We start from the raw sequence: 23841 nt of genomic DNA on the forward strand, positions 1-23841 counted from the left end.
TAGAGTAGTCTTTCAGGTCCTTCTAGGCTGATCTGGACTGCGGGTAACCTCACTCTTCCATGGCCCCCACAAATAAAGGTTTCCTTCAGCTCCCTGGACCACCCCTGAGAAACTCAGGACAAGCTCCTCAAAGCCTGGGCTCCATGGAACGAGCCCCGAGGCTCTCACCATGTCCCCTCAGAGGCCTCCACAAGGCCCACTGCTCACCTGCCCTGTGAGGATAAAATTCCTCACGGGGACACCGGATGGGACCCCCACCCTGACCCTGTTGCTAGTAACTGACCGAGGAAGAGGTTGCCAAGACTAAAATCTGAGAAGCCCGTTTCAGTTGTGGCCTCTGCCACCCTTGTGCTTAGATCCCTTCCTGGGTCCCCTTTTCACTCCCAAGTCCTCACCCCCACCACTTCTCTCCCTGGAATGGATCTCAGGACTCCTACTGGGAAGTGAAAATCTACTGCTGTTTGGGCCTGCAAGCTCTTTCCTTTACCCTCACCTTTTTTGGTTAACAGTACCCCAGTACCTGGTTTCCATTTAAGGAGTCACCCCTCCTCTGTTGGGTTCAGGTGGAGATAACAAGATTCTACCCCCATTTTAGAGAGAACACATGATTCTAGTCTGGCCAATCAGAGCCTTGCACTTACCAGGCCCAGTGATTGGCTCATGGATGAGCACATGATCAAAGTTAGGCCAATAAGATCCCTCCCTGGGACTTTTTGTTGGCACTGTCAGGAAATGCCAGCAATCTTCCCCCCACCCCAAGCTGGCCTGATGCTGAGAGACTGTAACCTTGAGGCAGCCCAACAGCCACCTGAGCCACCATGTGGTAAAATTGTGCTCAAGAAGACAGCCAAGATGGAGGAAAGCAATGCAGAGAGAGACTATGCCCTATTGACATCCTTTGAGGCCTAGATTCTGAGATGCTTAAAGCCAGCTGCACCATTAGACGTCTCAGGTATGAGAACCAATACAGTCCTTTTTCTTTTCTTTTCCTTTTTTAAAAACTCGAATGCAATCTGAGTCAGGTTTCCGCTAGTCATCACCCAAAGACTCCAGGCTGTCCCTGATTGCAGCCCCTCCCTCTGCCTTCCACTCCCTGCTGGGTCTGGAGGATGTCCAGTTGTGGCAGGACTGTAGGAATGCAGAGGTAAACACTTCAACTTACTGCCCCCAAATATAAGAGGTTGGTTTGCCTCTCTGGGGTCCTCATGGGGTGGCTCTCACCTCCACGTGCTCCTCAGGCTTCCCCTCCCTCTGCACAAGTGAGGGCAAATAGACTCATTCTAGAGGAGGAGTGTGGGAATTTGCAGGGGAAGGTCACCTCCAGGAGGTCAACTCCAAGCCTTGCTAGAGTTTCCGGGGACTATTTGTGAAGAAAAACGTTTCACAGCACAGTCTTGTTTTTCAAAACCTGCCAAAACCTTGCTCTGGGTTGGATAACAGACTTTGAGGAAACAGCATATTCGTTCAACAGAAATTTTCCTACTATATAGAGTAGTTGTTGAGAGTAGGGGCTTGAGTCAAGCTGCCAGGGTTCAAATCCCAGCTCTGCCACTTAGTGGCTGTGTAACCTTAGGCAAACTACTTCACCTCTCTGTGCCTCGTATTCCTCATCTGTGAGATGGGATAATAATAGTGCCTACCTCATAGGGATTCTGTGAATGTCTCATGAGCTAACGTAAGGGGCTTAGAACAGCGCCTGGCATGTAGTAAGTACTCAATAAGTATTAACTATTATTTGTGCTATGACTAAGCACAAATGTATCAGTCAGATCTCACAGGAAACAAATGGCGTTTCTGATTAGGATTATTTGAGGAGGATTTAATAAAGGTGTAGTGGGGAAATACAAGGGACTGTGCTGTAACTCTCAGATCTGTTACCTTTCTCAGCCCAAAGATGAGGAGAGGGAGTGGTTACGAGACCCAGAAGCAGAGAGTCCTGTCCTGTAGAAAGACCACCAGGGGAGAGGCTCAAGCACCCTCAGTCCAGGGACGCAGGAAAAGAAATAGTCTGAATTTCCTCCCTCCCAGTAGTCCCCCAGTAGCCAAAGCCAGCTGGAAGCCAGAGCCCGTGGGTCAGGGACTTGGGAGCCCGTGGGTCAGTCCCTATGGATGTGGAGTCCTTACGGGTCAGCCTCCTGGGGCGTAGAAAAGGACTTGGGTGGGGTGGAGTGGGGCAAGAGGGCAAAGCTGTGGAATAAGACAAACTGAGCTCAAATCAGCCAAGGCATCAGACATGTGAGTGAGGCCGTCTTGGATCCTCCAGACCAGCCCATCTGCTAACTAAATATCGTGCAGTGCGCTCTGTCAAAGTCACATGGAATAGGAGAATCACTGGACAAGCCCTGCCTGAATTCCTGACTGGGAAAATCGTAAAATATAATAAAATGGTTGCTGTTTGGGATATCTTGTTTTGCAAAAATAGATACAGAGAACAGCTCTCTTTCAGGGGCTTTTTCTATCTTCTTCTGACCCCTCAAAAGCTCCCACCTCTCCATTCCCTGTTACTTTGGGAAAATATTTTAAAAGAGGTGGAGAAAAGCTTTATTATGGCAAAATTAATCAGTATCCTTTGCGTGAGCCAGGAACACGATGTCTGCGTCCACTGGGTAGGGGCTGGGGTGACCTGAGAACCAGGCTCTGGAGAAAGTGGCAGCCTCTTCTCAGTTCTCCCCAGCAGACGCCCCGCAGGAACGAGGGCCTGTGCCTACAAGGCCTTACAATAAAAAACGAAAAAACTGGGAATCTGGAATTATTATTTTTTTTGGCTGCGCCAGGTCTTTGTTGCTGGGCTTTCTCTAGTTGTGGCGAGCGGGGGCTATCCTTCGTTGCGGTGCGCGGGCTTCTCATTGCGGTGGCTTCTGTTGTTGCGGAGCACGGGCTCTAGGCGCACGGGCAGTAGTTGCGGCACGCGGGCCCTAGAGCGCGCGGGCTTCAGCAGTTGTGGCGCACAGGCTTAGTTGCTCCATGGCATGTGGGATCTTCCTGGACCAGGGATCAAACCCGTGTCCCCTGCATTGGCAGGCGGATCCTTAACCACTGCGCCACCAGGGAAGTCCCTGGGAATCTGGATTTTTTTATAGGACTGTTTCAGATTTCTGAAACATCACACTGGCTAAAGAAGCGTTCCTAAAAGCCCAGTTACCCTATGGATGCTGGCTTGGGATCTGACCGCACTCCGTACCTCCAGCCACTCTGGGACTCCATGTGGCAGGAAGGTGAATCTGACACAGGCATAGGTGTGCCTGGTGGAACCCACAGGTGCACAGGGATTCCCCAGGTTCTGGAAGGGATGGGACCCTGACAGATATGCTCTGGATCTCTCCCCTAAAACCGAGCAGAGTATCTTTAGCCCTAGTCTCTGGGATTCTACCTCATTGTCCTCTCTCTGCAGGTCTCTGTCTTTCTTCCTTCCTCTCTGCAGACAGACCATCCCAATACCCCCAAGTTTCCAAGTCTCAGTCACCCCTTTATAGAGACCTACCGGCATCGTGTGGTCCCAATTCCCAATTCTCTGGAGAGGTAACCTGATTGCCCCATCTTGGCTGTGAGGGGTAGGCAATCTCAGAGAGGAAGGGTGCTCGTGAGCTGAGGACACACCCCAAAAAGCTTTTAAAGCAGCCCCCAATCTGGATTACTGGGACAGCTTCTTGTCTGGTGTCTCACTTCCCCTCGGCCATCCCCACCCATCGCTATGGCAGAAACTGAAGGTTTCCAGTATCTGTCTCAGGGAACCTCTCTCCTGCCCAGTCACTGCATTGGTTCCTCTGACTCCGAGGTTTGTCTCTGAAGCCTGTCTGCTCCCCACTGAAGTGCCCTCTTAACCTGCACTTGTTACATATTTCTAGACACTATAATGTTCTCATGCCTCTGTTATCCTTAGTGTGAGTGCCGGCTCCCTAGGAGCAAGGAATATACCCTCCTTTTAAATCTGTTCTCTCCCTTCACCAATATCCAGTGGAGGGCTCTGCAAACAGCAGGCACTTAATAATCTCTTGTTGGCTAAATAAAAAAGACTTGTAACCAAGGAGAAAGGCTTCTCCATTTCTGAGTCCCGTGTCATCGTTTGGATTTTCCCTGCTTTGTGCTGTCAGAAGATGAGCTAAAATTAGGGTCAAGTATGTCCTTAAATTCACACAGTCTACAAAGTTATGACACTAGTGAATCTCTGGGAGGACATGGAAGGCCTGTCCTTGAGGAGCTTTCAAGCTAGTGGGGGAGACGCACCACAGGAGGATGCTCTTGGGTTTAAATGACAGAAAACCCTGACTCTAAGTGGACTGAGTACAAAGGAAATGGACTGCCTCATGTAACTCAAAGCCTAGAGATAAGGAAGTGCATCAGTTATCTACTGCTGTGTAACAAATTACCCCAAATTTAGCAGCTTCACACAACACATTTATTAACTCACAATCTCTGTGACTCGGGAGTCTTGGAACAATTTTGATGGTTGCCTCTGCTTCAGGGTCTCTCACAAGGCTGCAGTCAAGTTGTTGGCCAGGGCTGGTGTCTCGTCTGAAGGCTCAGCTAGGGAAGGAGCTGCTTCCAAACTCAAATGGTTGTTGGTAGGATTCAGTTCCTTGAGGGGCCTCAGTTTCTTGCTGGATGTTGGCTGGAGGCCATCTTCAGTGCCTGGCCATGTGGAAATGGCCAGCACAGCCACTTGTTTTATCAAAGTGTGCAAGCTGAGAAGGCAATAGAGAGAGTCTGCCAGCAAGACAGAAGTCACAGCTCATACAACCTAATATAGAAGTGGCATCCCATCATCATTGCTGTATTCTATTAGAAACAAGTCACAGGTCCTGCCTACACTCAACAGGAGGGGCTTAAACAAAGGTATGAAGACTAGGGAGCAAGGAATATTGGGAGCCATCGTGGATGCTGTCTAGTAAAAGGATTCAACATTGCCATCAATCACTCAGGTTTGGTCCTTCTTTCTGCTCTGGCCTCCTCAGCGTTGACTTCAACCTCAGGCTAGTTCTCCAACAGTTCTAAGAGAGCTTCCAGTCGCAATTGAGATCACGCTCTACGGGGCCATCCTGCAAGAGAGGGGAAAAACCTCTCTCCTAAGCATGCAACAGAAGTCCTTGTAGTGTGATTGGCCAACTTAGGTCACATGTCTGGCCTAGTCGCCAGGAGAGCGTCACACACCAATTGGCTTAGGTTAATTAAGATCCATACTTGGTCCTGGGCTTGGAGGTGCCCTTTCCCTGGATCATGTTGGGGAGGGGTTGAAACCTTAGCAAAATTAAAGGAAGGAAGAAGAGAATGGATGTTGGGTATACAACCAACAGTGTCAACTACATCCGTATAGCAATGACCAGAAATCCACTGCAGGGGGCACGGGTTTGATCCCTGGTCAGGGAACTAAGATCCCACATGCTGCGTGTGCATGGCCGGGAAAAAAAAAAAAAAAAAAGAAGAAGAAATGACCAGAAAAACAGGCCATATGTGAGGAAACGTTTGGGGTTGACTGATATATTCATTATCTTGATTGTGGTGATGGCTTCGTGGATATTTACACATATCAAGACATCAAATATACATTTTAAACATGTACAATTCTTGTATGTCAATTATACTTCAAAAAAGCTATTTCTAAAAGTGTGTCATGGGACTTCCCTGGTGGTCCAGTGGTTAAGACTTCACCTTCCGGTGCAGGGGCTGTGGGTTCAATCCCCCGGTCAGGGAACTAAGATCCCACATGCCTCTCGGCCAAAAAAACCAAAACATAAAACAGAAGCAATATTGTAACAAATTCAATAAAGACTTTTAAAACGGTCCACATCAAAAAAATCTTTAAAAAAAAATTGTGTCATATCTTTAGTCATTATGTTATGAAAAACACAAAAAATTAGGCAAATATTCTTCCAGTTTTCGAAAACTATTGTCTGATTCTGCAGAGAAGTCATTCATGTCATCAACGAATGAGTAAAATTCTGACTACATCTTTACTGTTTTGCTTTGGTTGTACCCATTTGTGTAAACAAAACTGTGTGATTTATAACATTTCTGTCATTCATCAGTTGCAACCACAGGCTGGTTAGAGATACAAGAGTTTGGCAAAAAGCTGTGAAAGCATTCTGTGAGAATCAATAGGCTCTGTAGAATTTATAGCAGAGTACTGCATATTTTATTATTTAAGAAAACAAGGCCATGAGTTACACGTATAATTCAAGTTGCTCCGACAATATGGTTCATAAAGATTCAGCGCGAGGGAATAATTTTTCAAGAAGATCATTTTCTTTCTTCACTCCCTCCCCCACAGTGAAGGACAACCAGGGAGGCCTAAAGGAGGAGGCCGCCCTTGGAGGGCCTTGAAGGACGAACACCAGCGGCAGGCAGGGGGAAGGCAGCTGGCTCAGGAAAGGCTCTCGCTTGCTTGGTTTGCATGTCCTTCCTCTTGGCAGCACGGGGAGTGAGGGAATGGAAAGAGGCTTTGAAACTGTCCTCTGAGAAACAAATCCACATTTTTGACAAGAGGCCAGATGATTGAACATTAAGAGCTCATCATCTCTAAGTTGGCTCATCCACCAGAAGGCAAGCCAGGAGGTAGACGCTCTTCTCTGGGAAGCAGAGCTCCTACTGTGTGCCAGGTCCTGCGACCCTACTGTGTACCAAGGTGGGGAAAGCGTTCCAAGGGCAAGGACACAGATGACATGATTTCTGCCCCACCTCCAGGAAATCCTCTTGTTCTGATAGGTAGTCTTTAACTACGTCTGATTCATCCATGTGTGTCCAGGTTGGGGGCTCAGGACAGTTGAATAAACGAACTAAACCTGTTTAGTAATACGGTGTCTTAGTTATCCATTGATGCTTAACAAACTACCCCCAGATTTAACAGCTTTGAACAATAATACTTTTTTTTTTTTTTTTTTAATTATACAGTTTCCATGAGTCAGGAATTCAGGAGCAGCTTAAGTGCTTGGATCTGACTCAGGATCTCTCATGAGGTTGCAGTCAAGATGAAGTTTGGCAGCTACTTCGGGCTATAAGGCAGAAGCTATACACTGAGGAACGAAGAGCCACAATGGAGAAAGAGGCTGGTTCACCAGCGCCATGGAGTGTCCCAACAGCCTGGACTGAGCAGCCTCGTCTTCTACATGAGAGAAAAATAAAATCCTACCCTGTTTAAGCCACTGGTCTTTGGCGGTTTTCTGGAGTAGGGTTCCAACAGGTGGAAATAAGGGAAGGGCATCCCAGGGGGAGGTGACAGCGGCATGGGTAGATGTCTGGAGGTAGGACCCTACATAGCTCTCAAGATAGTGATGCGGGAAGAATGAGTTACTGCCTAAGTGCCCACCACTGAGAGGCGCTGTAATGGCTCAAGGTAGCTAACCCTCCTCGTTTGTCTTTTGCCTTGCGGGCAAGGACTGTACCTTACACTTCTCTGTATAGTGTGCTTGGCAACAAAGATGTTCTATCACCACGTGGGAGTGAGGCTGTGATTTCTATTTCACTTCTCCCTTTGGGGCTATATCCTTCCTATGAAAATCTAGGGTGGTGTCTTCAAGGCGTTTTCCTTGTGAGAAAACCCAGGGTGGTTCCTTTAGAATCATGGGGCGGCAACAAGCCGGTCAGTGTGAGAGGAAATCTGACCCAGCACTCGTCTTCTTGGCCACGGTCCCAGGCTGGGCTTCTGCTGCCATCCCAGGTGAGCGTCCACAGAGGGCTGTGCACCCCGCAGGAGGCTCCTGGGACCTCAGGTTAAGAACATTCCCCACCGTGGACCCCCTGCCTTCAGGAGCTGCTGGGCGGCGGGCTGGGTGCAGAGGGGACACGCACTCTGGCTGCTTTGGAACCGCACAGCACAGTTCCCTTTTGGCTCCGCTCTTGCCCTCTGTGTGACCTTGGGGAAGTTTCTTAGCCTCTCTGAGCCCAAGTTTCTTCTTCTGGAATATGGGTGGAGGCATACCTCACAGCTGCTTGTGAAGATTATATGGAAGTTGGCTAGCTGCGTGTTGAGTAGCAGGCTTGTGACAAATGTCAGTTTCCCTTTATTGACTTAGTTTTTTATTTGTCCTTTATTGCTTTTTATAAGTGCAGAACGGATGCCCGGCTCCGTGGGCTCTGCAGTGCCTTCCACCCTGTGCTCTGCCTCCGACAGGGGTGCCAAGAGGTGTGTTTAAGGAAGTTTGGGTTCAATTCAGCTGCTATTAACGCTGTCTCCTCGGACAAGACGATGTTGAGGACTAGAAAGGAAAGTGTCATCCACAGAAGCCTCAGGTGCTGGCACCACAGTGTGTGATCTTCACAGGGGTGTTGGCCTAGAGCAGGGCTAGCTACACGACTTGTAGGACTTAGTGCAAACTGAAAATGTGTGACCCCTTGCTCCAAAAGTGTTACAGATTTCAAGACAGAGACAGCAGAACATCAAGCCAAGCACAAGACCCGCCTAAGCGTGGGCTCTGTAAATGCAAAGGCCACATGTCCCTGAATCTGGTCCTGGCCTGGCGTGACCAACCATCTTAGTTTGCCCTGGCCTGAGGGGTTTCCCAGGACCTGGGACTTTCAGTGCTGCACCTGGAAGGTTCCAGCTTGGTCATAGCACCTCTATCCCGCTCAGCCTCTCAGTGAGCCTCGCTGGTCCTGCGGGCCCCTCAGCCCCCGCCCCACCCAGCTCTGCGGCCCGGAGGCCCACGTCAGTGGTGGTTTGTGGGTCAGGAGCCCCACAGGAGGTGCTCTGGCTCCCGCACCTGGGAGCGCCCTCTCTGCGTGCCTGCCCGTGCTGCCCGCCGTGGGCTCTGCTGCTCGGCCAGCTGGCTCTAAGCGCCACGCCCCGCGCCTCCTGCCAGAGGCCACCAGGCGGAATGTGGCAAGTGGTAAAGAAAAAAGATTCGTGACCCTCGTTAAGGGACAGGCAGGCTTTATTCAAGGGGGGCCATCGCTGTGGGTGTAGGGACCACTGCAGCGGGGTCTTGCAGCTGGGGAGAGAGATTGGGCTCCAGTCTGAATACAACAAGGAAAAGTGGGCATTTATACCCAAGGAGCAGGGTGGGGATCAGCGGATGGAAAATTACTAAGGAGACGTCACGGGTGAGAGGGTTTCTGACTAAACCGACCTAACAGGATTCCTACTGAAGGCAGGCAGCGTGACCAGACATCACCTGGCATCACTGGAGGATGGGAAACCTGATCAGATACCGAGACCGATCAGTATGGAGGATGGCGGAATAATGCTGTGATGAACACAGGGGTGTATGTATCTTTTTGCATTCGTGTTTTTGTATTCTTTGGATAAATACCCAGACGTAGGATAGTTGGATTATACGGTAGTTCTGGTCTTAATTTGTTGAGGAGCTTCCATAGTGACTGCGCCCATTTATATTCATACCAGGGGTGTATGAGCGTTGTGATTTCTGGCCTTTGTGATAACAGCCATTCTAACAGCTGTGAGGTGATATCCCATTGTGGTTTTGACTGCATTTCTCTAATAGTGATGTTGAACAATTTTTTTCATGTGCCTGTTGGCTACCTGTATGACTTCTTGGAAAAATGTCTATTCAGGTCTTCTGCCCTTTTAAAATTTGGGTTGTTTTTTGTTGTCGAGTTGCATGAGTTCTTTATACAGTTTGGATTTTAATCCCTTATTGAATACGTGATTTGCAAATATCTTCTCCCATTTGGAAGGCTGTCTTTGCATTTTACTGATGGCTTCCTTTGCTGTGCAGAAGCTTTTTAGCTTGACGTAGTCCTCTTTGCTTATTTTTACTTTTGTTTCTCTTGCCTGAGGAGACATATGTAGAATGATGCGGCTAAGCTGGACGTCAAAGAGCACGTTGCCCATTTCCTTCGAGGAGTTTTGTGATTTCAGGTCTTACAGTCAAGTCTTTCATCCATTTTGAGTTGATTTTTGTGTATGGTAGAGATAGTGTTGATTGAAAGAAACGCACCACCTAAAAGTTGAGAGTTATGTTTTATTCAGGGACCTTCCTGAGGACTCTAGCCTGAGAACCAGCTTCTCAGCTAGCTCTGAGGAACTGCTCCAAAGAGCTAAGAGAGGAGTCAGGATGTACAGGAGTTTTTGCTGAAAACAAAAATAAAAACCCATGTAGTTGAACATCGAAAGATTACTGCTAATCACACACAAAAAATCTCAAGTTAATGATTTTAGTGCTTTTCTACATATGGGAAGATGCAAGAGTCTGGGTTCATTGAAATTATTCCTTTGATATGCATCTTAAGTATCTAGGGCCAGTATTCCTGTTTTTCTCCATCTTGAATTCCCCTTAGGGTGCACCATCCGGCTGGCTGTATTGATGCGGGCAACATTCGTTGTTTACTGAAATGGCAGGCAACATTTTTTTTTTGTCCACAAAGTATTTGAACATCTCTGTCATATTTTCTCCATATTAATTGCCTCTTTTTATTTTAAAAAATTTATTTATTTATTTTTTTGGCTGAGTTGGGTCTTTGTTGCTGTGCGTGGCCTTTCTCTAGTTGCGGCGAGTGGGGGCTACTCTTCGTTGCGGTGCGCGGGCTTCTCATTGCGGTGGCTTCTCTTGTTGCGGAGCATGGGCTCTAGGCGTGTGGGCTTCAGTAGTTGAGGCTCACGGGCTCTAGAGCGCAGGCTCAGTAGTTGTGGCGCACGGGCTTCGTTGCTCCGCGGCATGTGGGATCTTCCCAGACCAGGGCTCAAACCCGGGCCCCCTGCACTGGCAGGCGGATTCTTAACCGCTGCACCACCAGGGAAGCCCCACTGCCTCTTTTTTAATCATGAAATATTTGATGTGATTTGAACGTGTCCCCTTCTGCCTGGCTCACGTGTGGGTATGTTATTCCCCATCCCTACTCCCGACTCTCCTTATCCATTAAGCCTCAGCTTGAGTCAGCATCTCCCCTGACTGCCAGGATGATTGGGTGTCCCTTCTCTGGGCTCTTGCCTCCTGAGCTCACTCCCTCCCAGAACTTGGGGGCTCCTTGAAGTGATTGGCAGTAGGCCTTCCACCTCTGCAACCAGCAGTTGGTGCAGAGCAGGCCTTCAATACATGTTTACTGAATGACAAAATACTTTGTGCTCTTTCTAGCTGTAAGGGCTGGTCTAAAAGATGTAGTCTAGACACCCCCAAATGGGTGACTTTTGATGGTTGAGGAGGCCATGGGTGAGTATATTTCAAATTGAGACTGTTCTAGAAAATTCCAAATGCATAATTGCCAAATAGTAATAGAAGCAAGTTTACAGACAAAAAAAAAAGATAATTAAAACAGAAGCATGTGATTCATTCTGGCCTAGAGGCCTAGGAAGGCCTTGAAAGAAGAAGTGTGGGCCCTCCTCTGCAGGATAAGGGGTGGGGAAACCATTTCAAGCAGAGGTAACAGCAAAATCTCTGAGGATAGGCAGAGTCATGCAAGATAAAGAGGAAGATATTGTCATCATGGTTGTGGAGGGTCTGAGATGGCCCACTGAGGCAACTGGGAGTCGTTAAATGCTTCTGAGCAGGAAAGGGACAAATCAGATTTCTGCATTAAAAGATCCCTCTGGCTGCTGAGTGGAGGCTGGACTGGGAAGGGAGAGTGGAGGCAGGGAGGCTGGCTCGGAGCCTCTGGCCTGGCCCAGGCGAACACTGACAGTGGGGCCCTGATGGCTGGAGCAGAAAGGGAGTGAGAGGTTGCAAAAACGACTGCAAGGAAGAAAACGAGAAGACAGATCATTGTCTAGCACTAGGGGTGGTGGGAGGAGTTGACATTTTGCTGCTGATGACTGGTGAGATATTGGTACTACAGAGCAGGAAGGCGATTGGGGGTGGGAGGAGAGTTTGCTGTTTTTTTCCCCCAACATTTTATTATGAAAAATTTCAAACATACAGAAAAAAAAAACCCTGTACAGTGAATATCCATATACCCACCATCTACATTCTACCACTAACACTACCAAACTTGCTTTATCACACATCTCCCCATTTCCCACCCAGCCATCTTATGTTTTCAATGCATTTCAAAGTAAGTTGCAAACATCACCCCTAAGCTCTTGAGCCTGCATATCATTGCCTGGAGTTCAATATTTAAGATTCTCTTCCCCCATATTGATAATCTCAGCATTTTTATATTTATAAATTATTCTCCTTTCCTTCGTCTACCTGTTGATGGAGGAAAGGAGAATAACTGCTGTGAACATTTGCCCACTTTAAAAAATTGGAATATAGCTATAGCAAGGGTGGGCGACAGACGCCCAGGAGAAGGCCTGCTTCTTGTACCATTATACCATCAGACCACCTGCACCAGGACCATGGTGAACTTGGAATTGCCTGGAGCAAGTTTTAGAAAACATCAAAAACAAGCTGATAGAGCCTGAGTTGTGAAATCAACTAGGAGATGAGCTCCCAGGGGAGGACAGATTCAGCCAACCACCCCCTCCCTTGTCTGGTCTGGGCAACCCCAGGCAATAGGAGGAGGCACGGCTGTTAAGGCTAGCTCTCACGGTGAGTGGATGAAAGACCCTGCACACAGCAGGTATGCTTTCTGAACCTCATCTTCCCCATCTGTGAAGTGGGGACATTTTCTGTTTCTGTCCTGTGTTCCATTGGTTCATCAAGCCATGCAGCACCAGATGGACTGAGGGACAATGAGATACTGAGAACAAAGAACATGAGGCTGCAGGACCCACAAGGCTAATTGAGCTGGAATTACCAAGTCAAAGTCCTTCATACATTGTGGATTGACTTTTAAACAGGAAAGAGTTAAAACCATCTAAACTTTCATGTAAAGTACAACTTCTCATCTAAAGTAGAACCTATGGGAAAGATTTTTTAAAAATATTTTCTTTGTGGACAGGTGTTTTTATAAGTACAACAAAAAATTACTAGAAAAATGCAATGAAAAAAACATGTTCAGACATAAAATTAGTCATCGTATTGCCATAAATGTTTATACTCTCTCTCAGTTTCTATACTTGTCTTGTGGCAGATGGAGAACAGTCTGTGAGGCTGCACAGGTGCCCAGATCACACCCTGAGTGGGACTGATCCATCTTCTCTGTATTCAAAGTGGACCAGCTGCATTGGCAAACCTGGGAACGTGCTAGAAATGTAGCATCTTTGGCCCCATCCCATTCCTGCTAAACCAGAATCTGCTTTTTAACAAGACGCCAGGTGATTTACGTGTATGTTAAAGTTTATGGTGGCACTGAGGCAGCTGGGACGCAGGAAACGTTTAGAATGAAGGAATTAACCAGTACCACTCCCCCTCATCTCAATTTCTCACGACACAAGAGCCGATGGCATAACCTTATTATTATTATTTTTTTTTAGCAAGTAAAGCTGTGTGAAGTTATGTATTTTATTAATTCCAACTGGAAATAAGAAACACTTCAGTCAACCACGCTAGGATAAAAACTGAATTATTTTTCTATCCTCTGCATAGGAAATGGTAACACAAAATCATTGTCAAATGAAAGAATGATGAAAAAACATACAGCCAGAAAATGTAGAAAAAATATTATAAAGGAGTGTTACACAATTAGCAAAAATGCTATGGTATTTTTACTGGCTTTAGCGACATTTGTGAGACTTTTCAGCTTTTAAAAATTTGTAATTTATTGTGGTTCCTTTTCTCATTCTAAAAAACATTCACATTCACACTCAGTTTTGCATTCATAGTTTTGAGGACCCAGCTCCCAAATTCTTTGTTTCAGGCTTTATAAACCTGAATATGCCCCGCATATTTTACTGTATTTAATATGTATTCCCTGCTGTGGTCAGTGAGATTGAATTTCCTCTGTTAATTAGCCATTTATACTTCTTCTTTTGGGAATTACCTTTTTTTTTCCCTTTATAATTTTTCTTTTGAAGGGTTTTTGCCATTTTCTTATTAGTTTGCAAGTTCTTTGCCTGAGGATACCAACTTCTTGTCTGTTAGGTATAGCATAACCTTATTCTTGATGAGCAGGACCAGATTTATAATTTGCAGGGCCCAGGGCAAAAATGAAAATGTGGGCTACAAGGATATATTGTACAATGCAGGGAATATAGCCAATATTTTATAATAACTGTACATAGCATATAACCTTAAAAAATTGTGAATTATTATATTGTACACCTGTAACTTATATAATATTGTACAGCAACTAGACTTCAGTTTAAAAGAAAGAAAATGTGGGGCCCCTTTTAAAAAAAAATTAAAGATTTCAAGGTGGTGACGACTGAGCCTGGGGTCTTTCTGAGTGTGAGGCCCTCTGTGACTGACCTCATGGGGCCCCTGCCCATAAAGCTGGCCTTGCTGGTGAGGCAAGAGAAGGCTGGGTCATTCTGGATTCATTCGTGCTTAGCCAAGGTAAGTTATGAGTTTTCTGCTTTGTTTTATTCATTACCAAACATTATAATTAAAAAGCGCCAACCCTCATCCTTTTTGAAGTTTATTTTCTTCTCAATATGCAAATAGAAATGGTTTCAATAAATGGCTGTTATTCCAGTGTAAAGAATTCTTTCCCAAACTACAAATATGTATGTGTCTATTAAAACATGAATGGAAGCTCTCTATAGGGAAAGACAACTTGTATTCGTTTACTTTATTGACCGTGTACAGATTTTCATATATTGTATTACAATACTGACTGCTAGGTTTCTTATAAAGATTTAGTTCAATATTTAGTCTAGATTTTTCTTCACAATAAGAATAAACTCATGCCAGTGTTTCGTAACCAATAATATCAATTCATTCAAATTTAATGACAGTTTTATTAAACTAAGGATCTCATATCACAGAGCATTCACAGTGCAGGAGGTCACAGTTATTGAAAAAATAAATAGCAGGATAAAGATATTTACTATGTACAACTTTTCAACTGACTGCTCCTGCTTCGCCCGTTAGAGAAGATGAACAAAGATGGCAGCGTTCAGCCTAGCATGCCGGAATTGTCTCATGGGGACTCAGGTGATGTGTCACAGCCTCAGAAGTTTTTGGTTTTGGTTGTTTCTAAGGGGGTTCTTTCTGGGCACGAAAGCCCTCTGGTTCTATTTACCTGCTATTTGCTGGGTCCCAGGAAGATCCCATGGCCCTGTGGAAACAGTGCCCAGTCTGCCTCTTGGGCACCTGGGCTGTGCCAGGCCTCCCCTGCCCTTCCCTCAGCAGCTCCTGTGTCTGCACGTGGGCCTGGCCCCATCTGGCTGGCAGCACTCTTTCCTCTCTAGGTAATCAAGGCTCCCTTTGTATTTAGACACCCAGCAACTGGCAACAGCTGGACAGGAGACATATACAGAGGGCAGTCTACCAGGGAGCGTGTGCTCTGAATTAGACACCCGGTCTCCCAGGCCAGCAGACCCCTACGAGGCTCCCCTAGAGCTGGTCACAGAGGTTCAGCCACAGCTCTGGCCACTGGGCCCCCAAATAGCCTAGGTCCAGTCACGTGGAGGAAGTGCCAGAAAGTGTTCTAGAGCTCAGAAGGGCACCTCTGGAGGTGAGGCCAGAAAAAACCCTCCAGAACATTTGATTTGGAAAAACAGAGCTGCCTGGCTCACATCCCAGCCATTTTCAGTGGGAGGAAAGGCCTCGCTCCTTGCGTTGAATGGGGACTTCGTGTCCATCCGGATACTCCCAAGTATCTGGGAACTTCCGGAGGTGGGAGCAGGGAGGGCCCCGTCGTCTGGGATCCTCCTTTATGCACAAAGGCCGATCAGACCAAACCATGCGACTAGAAACCAAAAGCTGTACAGACTTTTTCTCGATAGTTAAAAAAACATGTTTTCCAGTGGTGGGGTGGCGAGGGTACATACTTTCTCCAGGATTAAGGGCTTTATTGGCTTCTACTGTGGATAAGTCCCAACCAACGTGTTGCATAAAAAGCAACTGTCTGAATTCCGGCAACTGGGGGAATAGGTGTGGATATGCCCATGTGTGTCATAGGGCTTTAAACCAAGAAGCAGCCCATCCCAGGCCCATAAATCTAACGATGGAAAAGCCACACAAGCAAGGGCTTGACTTTCACATGGGTACGGTGGGCATTTCTAACTGTCAGAGCCACCTCCCATGGCCCTGGTTCTGTATCAGGGTGTTCAGGAAGCAGATGTTTTTCCAGACTAGAAGAGGAAATGTTCTCAACCCCTGCTACAAAGTGTGCGGAGGATACGCCACCTTGATGACCGGACACTGGCACCGTAAGAGGTGATGGAAAGCCTTAGAAGCACGCAGGTAAAAGATGACACCAAGCACGCCCCTGGCCCCGAGCAGTGTGTGAGGATTTAGCAGAGACCAAGGGAACCGGGGAGCCATTTGCCATTGAAAAGTTAGAAGTTTTAAAAATCCCCATAAAATAATCAAAGCTCTAATACAACCCAGCTGGCTTGCCTGTTGTGATGGAAAAAATAGCTCCTCCTGGGTGGCAGGATGGGAGAAAAGCACTTCTTCTCCCGATTTCATGCAGGTACCATTTCCTTGAGATTGGGTAGCATGTGACTTTGGATACTGACCTCATTGGCTAAGAGGTTTGAAGTTAAGCACATACTAAGCTAGTGTCCCAATTTAATTTTCCCTATTAAGAAGCAAATGCAACAGCCTTTAAAAAATCTGTACCATTGCGGGACTTCCCTGGTGGCGCAGTGGTTAAGAATCCACCTGCCAATGCAGGGGACACGGGTTCGATCCCTAGTCCAGGAAGATCCCACATGCCGCGGAGCGACTAAGCCCGTGAGCCACAACTACTGAGCCCATGAGCCACGACTACTGAAGCCCACGCACCTGAGCCCGTGCTCTGCAACAAGAGAAGCCACCACAATGAGAAGCCTGCACACTGCAACAAAGACCCAACGCAGCCAAAAATACTGTTGTGGACTGTGCCCTTGGGGGAACAGGTCTCTGCAGCAAGGCAAAGGGGCCCTACACGAGCCAGGTAACAAAATCTGTGTCCCACCTGTGTCTTGCCTTGTAGGATGGGCCCAGGCAAAGACCCTCTTGTTCTACCACCCACATGACAGACACAGTGGGGGAGACTGACCCAGTGCTGGAGGGGCCCCTTCTGTAAGCTTCCAGAAGGCCCTGCGAGCATCTTCGCACGTGAGGGGCTCATGTGACCAGCTGAAGAGAGTAAGGGCTCACAGCTGGTGGGGTGCCCAGACGCTCTGGGTGAATCCACATAGAAAGGGCAGGGGCCAGGGGCAGCACATAGGGTCCAGGGATGGATGGGGGATGATGGACTTCCTGCCACGCAAGAGCTGCCCAGAGAGCGTTTTCAAACATTTCTGGAAGTTTCTATGAGCACCACGTGGTGACGAAGCTGCTGAGCTGTGGCCCATCTCAGGGGCCCTGGGCGCATCTGCTAACTGCCCCAAGGGGAGGAAGACTCACACAGAAATGATGTTCAGAGGGCATTAGAGGGACCTGGGAATATTTAAATCACAGGACTCGGGAACAATCTCCTGAAGATTTTCACCCTAACAGGCAAGTTCTTTGTTTATTTAAGCAACAAGCATTTGCTGAGAGCCTGTCACATACCTGTACAACCATCTTTTCCCGCCAGGGGAGGAACAGGGCTTACCAGAGAAGGAAAGGGCGGCGTGTGAGAAAGGCCAACCCCAGCCCTAAGGGCCCACTCAGCATCAGGGCGGATGGGAGGGCCACGAGCTCACAGGGCAGCGCCAGCCTGAGCTGGAGGCTCTCTGCTTCTCTCCTGCCCTGCTCCACACCTTGACCCCGCTAGCCCATTTCACAGCTGGGGAAGGAGGCAAGGAAGTGACCCTCTCCCAGTCCATCTCGATTCTGTCCACACCCACCTTAAGGAGAGGGAGGGGCCCTAGGGCTCAGGGAGGGGAAACGCCCGGAGGAAAGAAGGGTGTCAGCCAAAGAGGCTGCCCATACCCTTCCTGGATTCCCAGCCTGTTTGTGGAGTCCGGTGTTCCCTGAGGGCTGGGCTCCTGCTGATGCTAAGAGACTTGCAAATCCTCGTCAAAAGAGAAGAGGGGGCAGTTTCTTCCCTTGGGACCTAGACCCTGGGCAGCCCAGAAGGGGTCTTTGGTCGGGGTCTGCAGGGCTGCCCTAGAGTGGTGGGCGCGCCCATCTGGTTTCAGCTGGCTCCCCGAGGGTTATGCCTTTTCAGCTGCTTGGGTCTGTAAAGGCAGAAGATTGATGGGGAGAAGCAAGAAACAGCCCTAATAGACGGCGCGAGGGCTTGGGGAGCAGGTAATGAACAGGTGAAAACTCACAAGGTCGGTGCACACGGAAGACAAACGCAGAGGCCAGCAGCTGTGGGTTACAGGGAGGATGGGGGTGGGATGCCCCCGACCTGCCCTTAACAGCAGTCTCTTACTGCAGCTGACCCAGAACCTTCCTCCAGGGCTAGGTTCTCAAGACACTGCACACCTTCCCCCCTGACTATGCTTGGGCTGGCGAAGGTAAATTCCAAACCAGAAATGGACAGGAGCCACCTGCCCCTGCTTTTACAGACGTTTTCGGAGTGCAGTGGTTCATTTTCTGCCCCCAATTCGAAGAGCTAAGTTTATTTTTCAAATTGCCTATTTTTGTAGCAGAGTAACTTTACCTTCTGCTAACTAGCTTCGGGAATAAAATAAAGGAAGTAATCCAGTGCAGTGATGAAAGCAGTATTTTAAAATGAAGGCCTAATTAATCAAGCAATTCTTTAAACTTGAGATGGAAAAATATCTAGTTAAAAAAGAGAATCCTGCACCTACAGTGTATATACAGTTTCCTAGATACAATAAATGCATAGATGCTTTAAGGAAGTTACATTGGCACATTAAAGTCATAAGAGAATTAGCCAGGAGAACGGCTCTACATGCTAGAAACATTATTTTTTGTCTCAAACTGCAACTGCAGCATATTTATAATCTCAAATGGGTTCTGCTGAGGAAGAGGTGGGTGATTAGGATGTGTTCTCTGAAAGCTACACAAGGATTCAAAGAACTCAACACCAGCAGGGATGTCATCAGGGACCATGTGGCCTGTGCCTTGTGGTGGCTAAAAATATTTTTTGGCCTTTATTGGAAAATAATAGGGACACAGGATGGAGATAAATATTAGGATGTGAGTTGGAGCACCCAGATGTCAACTAGAAACTTGATGAAGTTTTGACTCAAACCGTAAGGACCAACCAACCCCGAGGACAAAGACATAGCCACACTCGCCCCACCAAGGATGGCCACACACTGGACTGGCTCAGCTGGGTGGCGATCTGGACCTTGGTCCCTGTTCTGCTACTTACTAGCCATTGACCTAGAGTCACCTGAGCTCTCCAAGACTAAATTTCCTGTTAAACGGCGACAGTAATCCCTACTTATGTCACAGGGCAGTTTTGAGCCTCCAAACAGAGATGGACGCAGTTTGAAACCTGGATGACTCTGTTAGATGGAGAAGACCAGGCTGCTATTTCACGAGGGCACGGAGCGGTCCTGAGGGCTCTGAAACCCTCTGCATCGAGACGTTTATACTGATGAACCAACGGGCTCCCTGGCCTCCCACTTAGCTAATTTCTTAGGAAACTCGCCCTTCTCCTCAACCAGAAGACCGCTGAGTATCTAAGTAGAGAGACGAAAAGAGAAGTCTTAACCTGGTGTAGTTACTAACACTGATGAGGATTCAGAAGAGAAGGCTGGAGACGGAGCTGTCATGTCTTAGGCCCGCGCTAAGGGAATTTTAGGGAGACAAGCTTGAACACGTCCTCCTTCTGAAATTCAGGAGGCCCCGAAAAGCACAGCCACAAATTCCACTGCGGGTCACAACCTTTGTGTCTGAGGAAAGAATAAGCTATCGGATTTACACTCATCACCCATGACCGATTACTGGTGAATCACTAAAAGCCTCTTTTCCTCACACCATCGTGGGGCGTTCCCATACAGTCCTCTGTGCAAAACAGCCCAATATTAAAAGTGCATCAAATCTGATAGACTTTTGCAATAGCAACATTAAAAAAATAAAAAAAGAATACCTCTGTATAAAATGAATTGTGCTTTCTTTTTAGAAACCAGGAATGGTTTGTGTTCGTAGATCTTTTTAATATATATTTGAGAGCTATGAAGCAGTCGAAATTGTTTAATATGTTTCTATCTATTTTTGAATCAACCTCCCATCTTTGGCCTTTCCTGTGGAGCAAACTATAAGATTCAACAACCTTAGCTCTAAAAAATTCCAAGTTACGGTTTTCATACTCGCCTCCAGCTCAGCAGAGAGCAATTGGTGGTTTTTCAGGAAATCTCTCTTCTTGTCAATAACCATTACTTCTGGCACACGCATTCCAGTTCAGCAGGCTATGAAATTTGTTGGGCATATAAACAATTGGGCCTTTGAACGGGGTGGTTTTGAGAGCAGAGCATTAACAAAGAAATGACAAACCCAAACTGACAGCGCGCGTCCCATGCCACAGGAGGTCTGGAATGAATGGCTGTAAACTACCATCTCCACCGTGTCTCTGAGTTAGCACCCGTTTAGATGTTAGTCTTCCGCTGTTTTCTATGTTCCAAACCAAACATCTTAGCGTCAGTGCAACACGATATACATAGGATTTGTTTTCCATAAGCGTTACCTTTTTGGTCCCCATCAAGGTTCTTTGTATGGAATGATATTTTTCAAGTATGAAGATGTATAGCTAACATTTTACTTTTAATGTTTCATTGCTCATTCTCTGAATGCATCAATGCAAGTGATAAGAATATTCACTCGTTTTCTCTCTTCTGCTGTGAACAACTGTTTCCATTCTTCCAATTTTTTCAGAAAAAGGGTTGGGGTGTTTGCCGTCACAGCCCCAAACTCCCAACAAGCGGAGCCTTGCTCCCTCCAAACCGTAAGTGCCTCCAGCAGGATTCAGAGGTTCTTAGTAGCACACGCTGCCCAAGGAACCCACACTCTCTGGCCCAGAGGGGACCCTTGAGAACAACACTCCTATTTTGCATTGCCACAGGAGACCCTGTGTTCACCGCCCGCCTCATTTCCAAGGCCGCAGTGTGACAGAAGGACAACCAGCACACAGAAGTCCTTGTGATTCAAGCGTCCAAAAGAGGAGACACATGCCACGTCCCTGTGGCTGGTGGCTCAGAGGGCTGCGAAGCTGCTCGAACAGCGGCCCCTGAATCTTGCCTCTTGTGGGGCAGAACCCCGAGGGGGAGAAGGATGCCCAGCAGCCTGGCCCGTGACCATACAAAGGCCACGACGGCTCTTCCTTCCCGAGGATGAAAGAACGGACGGTGGCGGCCGGTGCAGGAGAGACTCGTGGTGGGGGAGGGGAGGAGAAGGAGGACGCCAGCGCCGGAGTGTCCAGAAGAGCTCCCGGGTTGGGGGGCAGTGGCTCCGCTTTAATCGTCTTCTCGGCACATCGGCAAGTTGACAAAGGTAAAGACGTTAAACTCTATCATTATGGAGAAGCACAAGAAGATGGCATAGAGAACCAGCACGTAGACCCCCAGCTTCCGGTCCAGCCTCCATTTGTTCAGATGGATGCCGAGGACCTGGAAGGAGAGCGTGTGAGTGTTGGGCTTGGGGGCAGAGAAATGCTACAAAAGGTACTTTTATTGGAAAACTACACACGAGCGATGAACCCCGGAACTTTCTGCAAAAGGTGGGCAAGGGCGGAGGGGCGCTGCCGGTAGATCCTTGGTTTGATCAGAATGAGCCCTGCAGGCTTTACGCTTGTCTAATGAAAGGGTGCAGACTCCAGGCACACACAGCAGCTGGCCTCAGGGCACCGGCTCTGCCGGGGCACGTACACCACTTCCTGGGGATGCACATGCCCTCCCGGGCCTTCTTTAGTGACAACCAGGGACTTTCACTGGGTCCTCCCTTTGCTTCAGAACTTGGCATCCTCAGCCTTCTTTAGCAAAACTTCCAAGGCTCCTGCTGGCCCACGTCTGGCAAACTTCTGCTTGGACCACGTGTGTGTGTGTGTGTGTGTGTGTGTGTGTGTGTGTGTGTGTGTGTGTGTGTGTGTGTGTGAGATTGGGTTGGAGCACATCCTCTTTCTATGTTCTTTCCAGACTTGCCCACCTGTCCTTTTACAACCTTCTTTCTTATCCCTGAATTGAGGCCTCCTAAGGGTTGGATCAGAGTTACCTCATCAGAGCAATGCCATGGGTCCTTAGAGACAGACCAGTGTGGGTTCAAATCCCAGCTTTGTCATTTCCTATCCCTGTGACCTTGGGAAAGTTACTTAACCCTTGAGCCTTGATTACTTCTGCAAAGTAGAATATCGTCAGGTGCTTGTAAGGATGGAATAAAGTAAGCAGAGGTAGAGTTAGCACAGTTTGGGGCATGTGGAATGAGGAGACCTCAGTATCACGGTGTGCCAGCCCCAAGACCTGACCATCAGGCCCCCATGTCAGCTCAGATGGGCTGGGGGAGGACTTGTCTCCTACTGGCACCAGTGAGAGGAGAGAGACCGGGCAGCAAGAAGAGAGGTAACGTGACTCACTTCCTCTAGGGACTTCTTAGTGGCTCAGGGAAAAGTGCAGTGTTTGGTGCCAACATTCTTGGCAGAAACTGTTTCTGGGGGTATCTGTGAATTTATATGCTTTTACTGCTTTACCCCTCACTGCCAAGGGGAAGGGGCAGGGGAGTCAGAGACTGTGCACAATCAGAGGAAATGATATATGTGTGAGGCTTCTATTTTGGAATTGTAAAAACTCACGGTGAGAGCAACGGAGCCCAGAAGCAACACCACGGAGTAGACCAGACCCCGGCTGTTGATCTTCACCTGGAAAAACAAACACACATGCCCTGAACCTCTGGGCTGTTCAGGCCCCCATCCGTTCTGGGAGCCCAGTGTGCTCGGGCTTATTCCCTCCCTTATCTGGAAGCCACAGGTGGGTGTTCACGGTGAGCACGTGACCATGGATTGAGGTCTCTGCTCATCTAAGGATATGAACTAGGAGGGGACAGGCGTGCCAGTGGGCAGAGACACGGGGCCAAAGCACCCGTGAGTGCAGGGCAAACACGGGCTGCCTCCTGCAGGCACTGCCCAGGCTGCTCGGGACGCCTTTGCACAAAGTGGCTGCCAGCGTGCCAAGGAGAAGGGGGCAGTGCATCCCCTGCAGCCCTTGGCTGGCACAGGGCCAACACCACTATCACTCCATGTAAAGCGCATGTGCCTGGCGTCATCTCACTAAGGAAGCGAGACGAACTTACCGTGGATCCATAATTAATAACCATGGTCTGCAGCCCCCATGGTACGCCGAGTCCCACGAGGATGTCAAACACATTGCTTCCTATGGTGTTAGAGACCGCCATGTCACCAAGGCCTGCAGGGAACAATCGACATGTCATTCATTAAGAGCAGGTCGCTGGAAACCCGTTCCTTCCCATAACTGTTCCATCGGGGTTATTCCTTAGAAAGGAATTCCTTCCTCATGGACCCCACGTTTCTAAAGCCTTTTAATGAGGACTAAGATCTACTCCCTTCATGAAGTCTTACATGTGAGGCCTGTAGTGGGTTGAATTGTGACCCCCCAAGATTCATATGTTGGGGTCCTAACCCCCAATACTTCAGAATGTGACCTTATCCGGAGACAGGGTCTTTCCGGGGTAATCAAGTTAAAATGAGGTCCTTAGGGTGGATCCTAATCCAATATGACTGGTGTTTTCATTAAAAGGGGACGTTAGGGCACAGGCACGCACACAGGGAGCGCTCCCTCTGAACATGAAGACAGCCGTCTGCGAGCCAAGGAGAGAGGCCTGGAACAGACAGAAAGCACCAACTCTTCTGACACCTTGACCTCGGACTTCTGACCTCCAAGACTGTGGGACAGTCAGTTTCTGTTTTCCCGTCTCCCAGTTTGTGGTAGTTATGGCTGACTTAGGAAACTAATCCAGAGCCCTTCATTATTCCTCCGGCCAGGGGTGTCAGCCGGTGTTTTGGGAGGCCCCACTATGCGCTTCTTATTTAAGCCTCCCAGGTGCTCTGGGAGGGAAGGGGCCTCAT

At 48.1% G+C, this 23841-nt stretch overlaps 1 protein-coding gene and 1 long non-coding RNA gene across 4 annotated transcripts in view; one reads left to right on the forward strand and one right to left on the reverse strand.

Annotated features, from left to right (window-relative positions):
* The first annotated feature begins 882 nt into the window (after nt 1–882).
* On the forward strand, nt 883–11207 carry LOC309655814. The gene is made up of 2 exons (XR_014261018.1): nt 883–952; nt 6886–11207. It is a non-coding gene; the product is annotated as an uncharacterized lncRNA (long non-coding RNA).
* Nucleotides 11208–14648: 3441 nt separating this feature from the next.
* Nucleotides 14649–23841, reverse strand: part of SLC24A4 (solute carrier family 24 member 4) — a 172238-nt gene continuing 163045 nt past the window's right edge. For all 3 annotated transcript variants that reach the window (XM_082451331.1, XM_082451330.1, XM_082451332.1), the window contains exons 15-17: nt 23049–23161; nt 22552–22617; nt 14649–21376 (exon numbers count right to left, since the gene is read on the reverse strand). In XM_082451331.1, coding sequence (XP_082307457.1) covers nt 21224–21376; nt 22552–22617; nt 23049–23161 — 332 coding nt within the window. In that variant the 3' untranslated portion in view covers nt 14649–21223. The remainder of the gene's footprint in view (nt 21377–22551; nt 22618–23048; nt 23162–23841) is intronic.

This window comes from Balaenoptera physalus (genome assembly GCF_965194825.1).
Source record: "Balaenoptera physalus genome assembly, chromosome: 2".
NCBI classification, from domain to species: domain Eukaryota; kingdom Metazoa; phylum Chordata; class Mammalia; order Artiodactyla; family Balaenopteridae; genus Balaenoptera; species Balaenoptera physalus.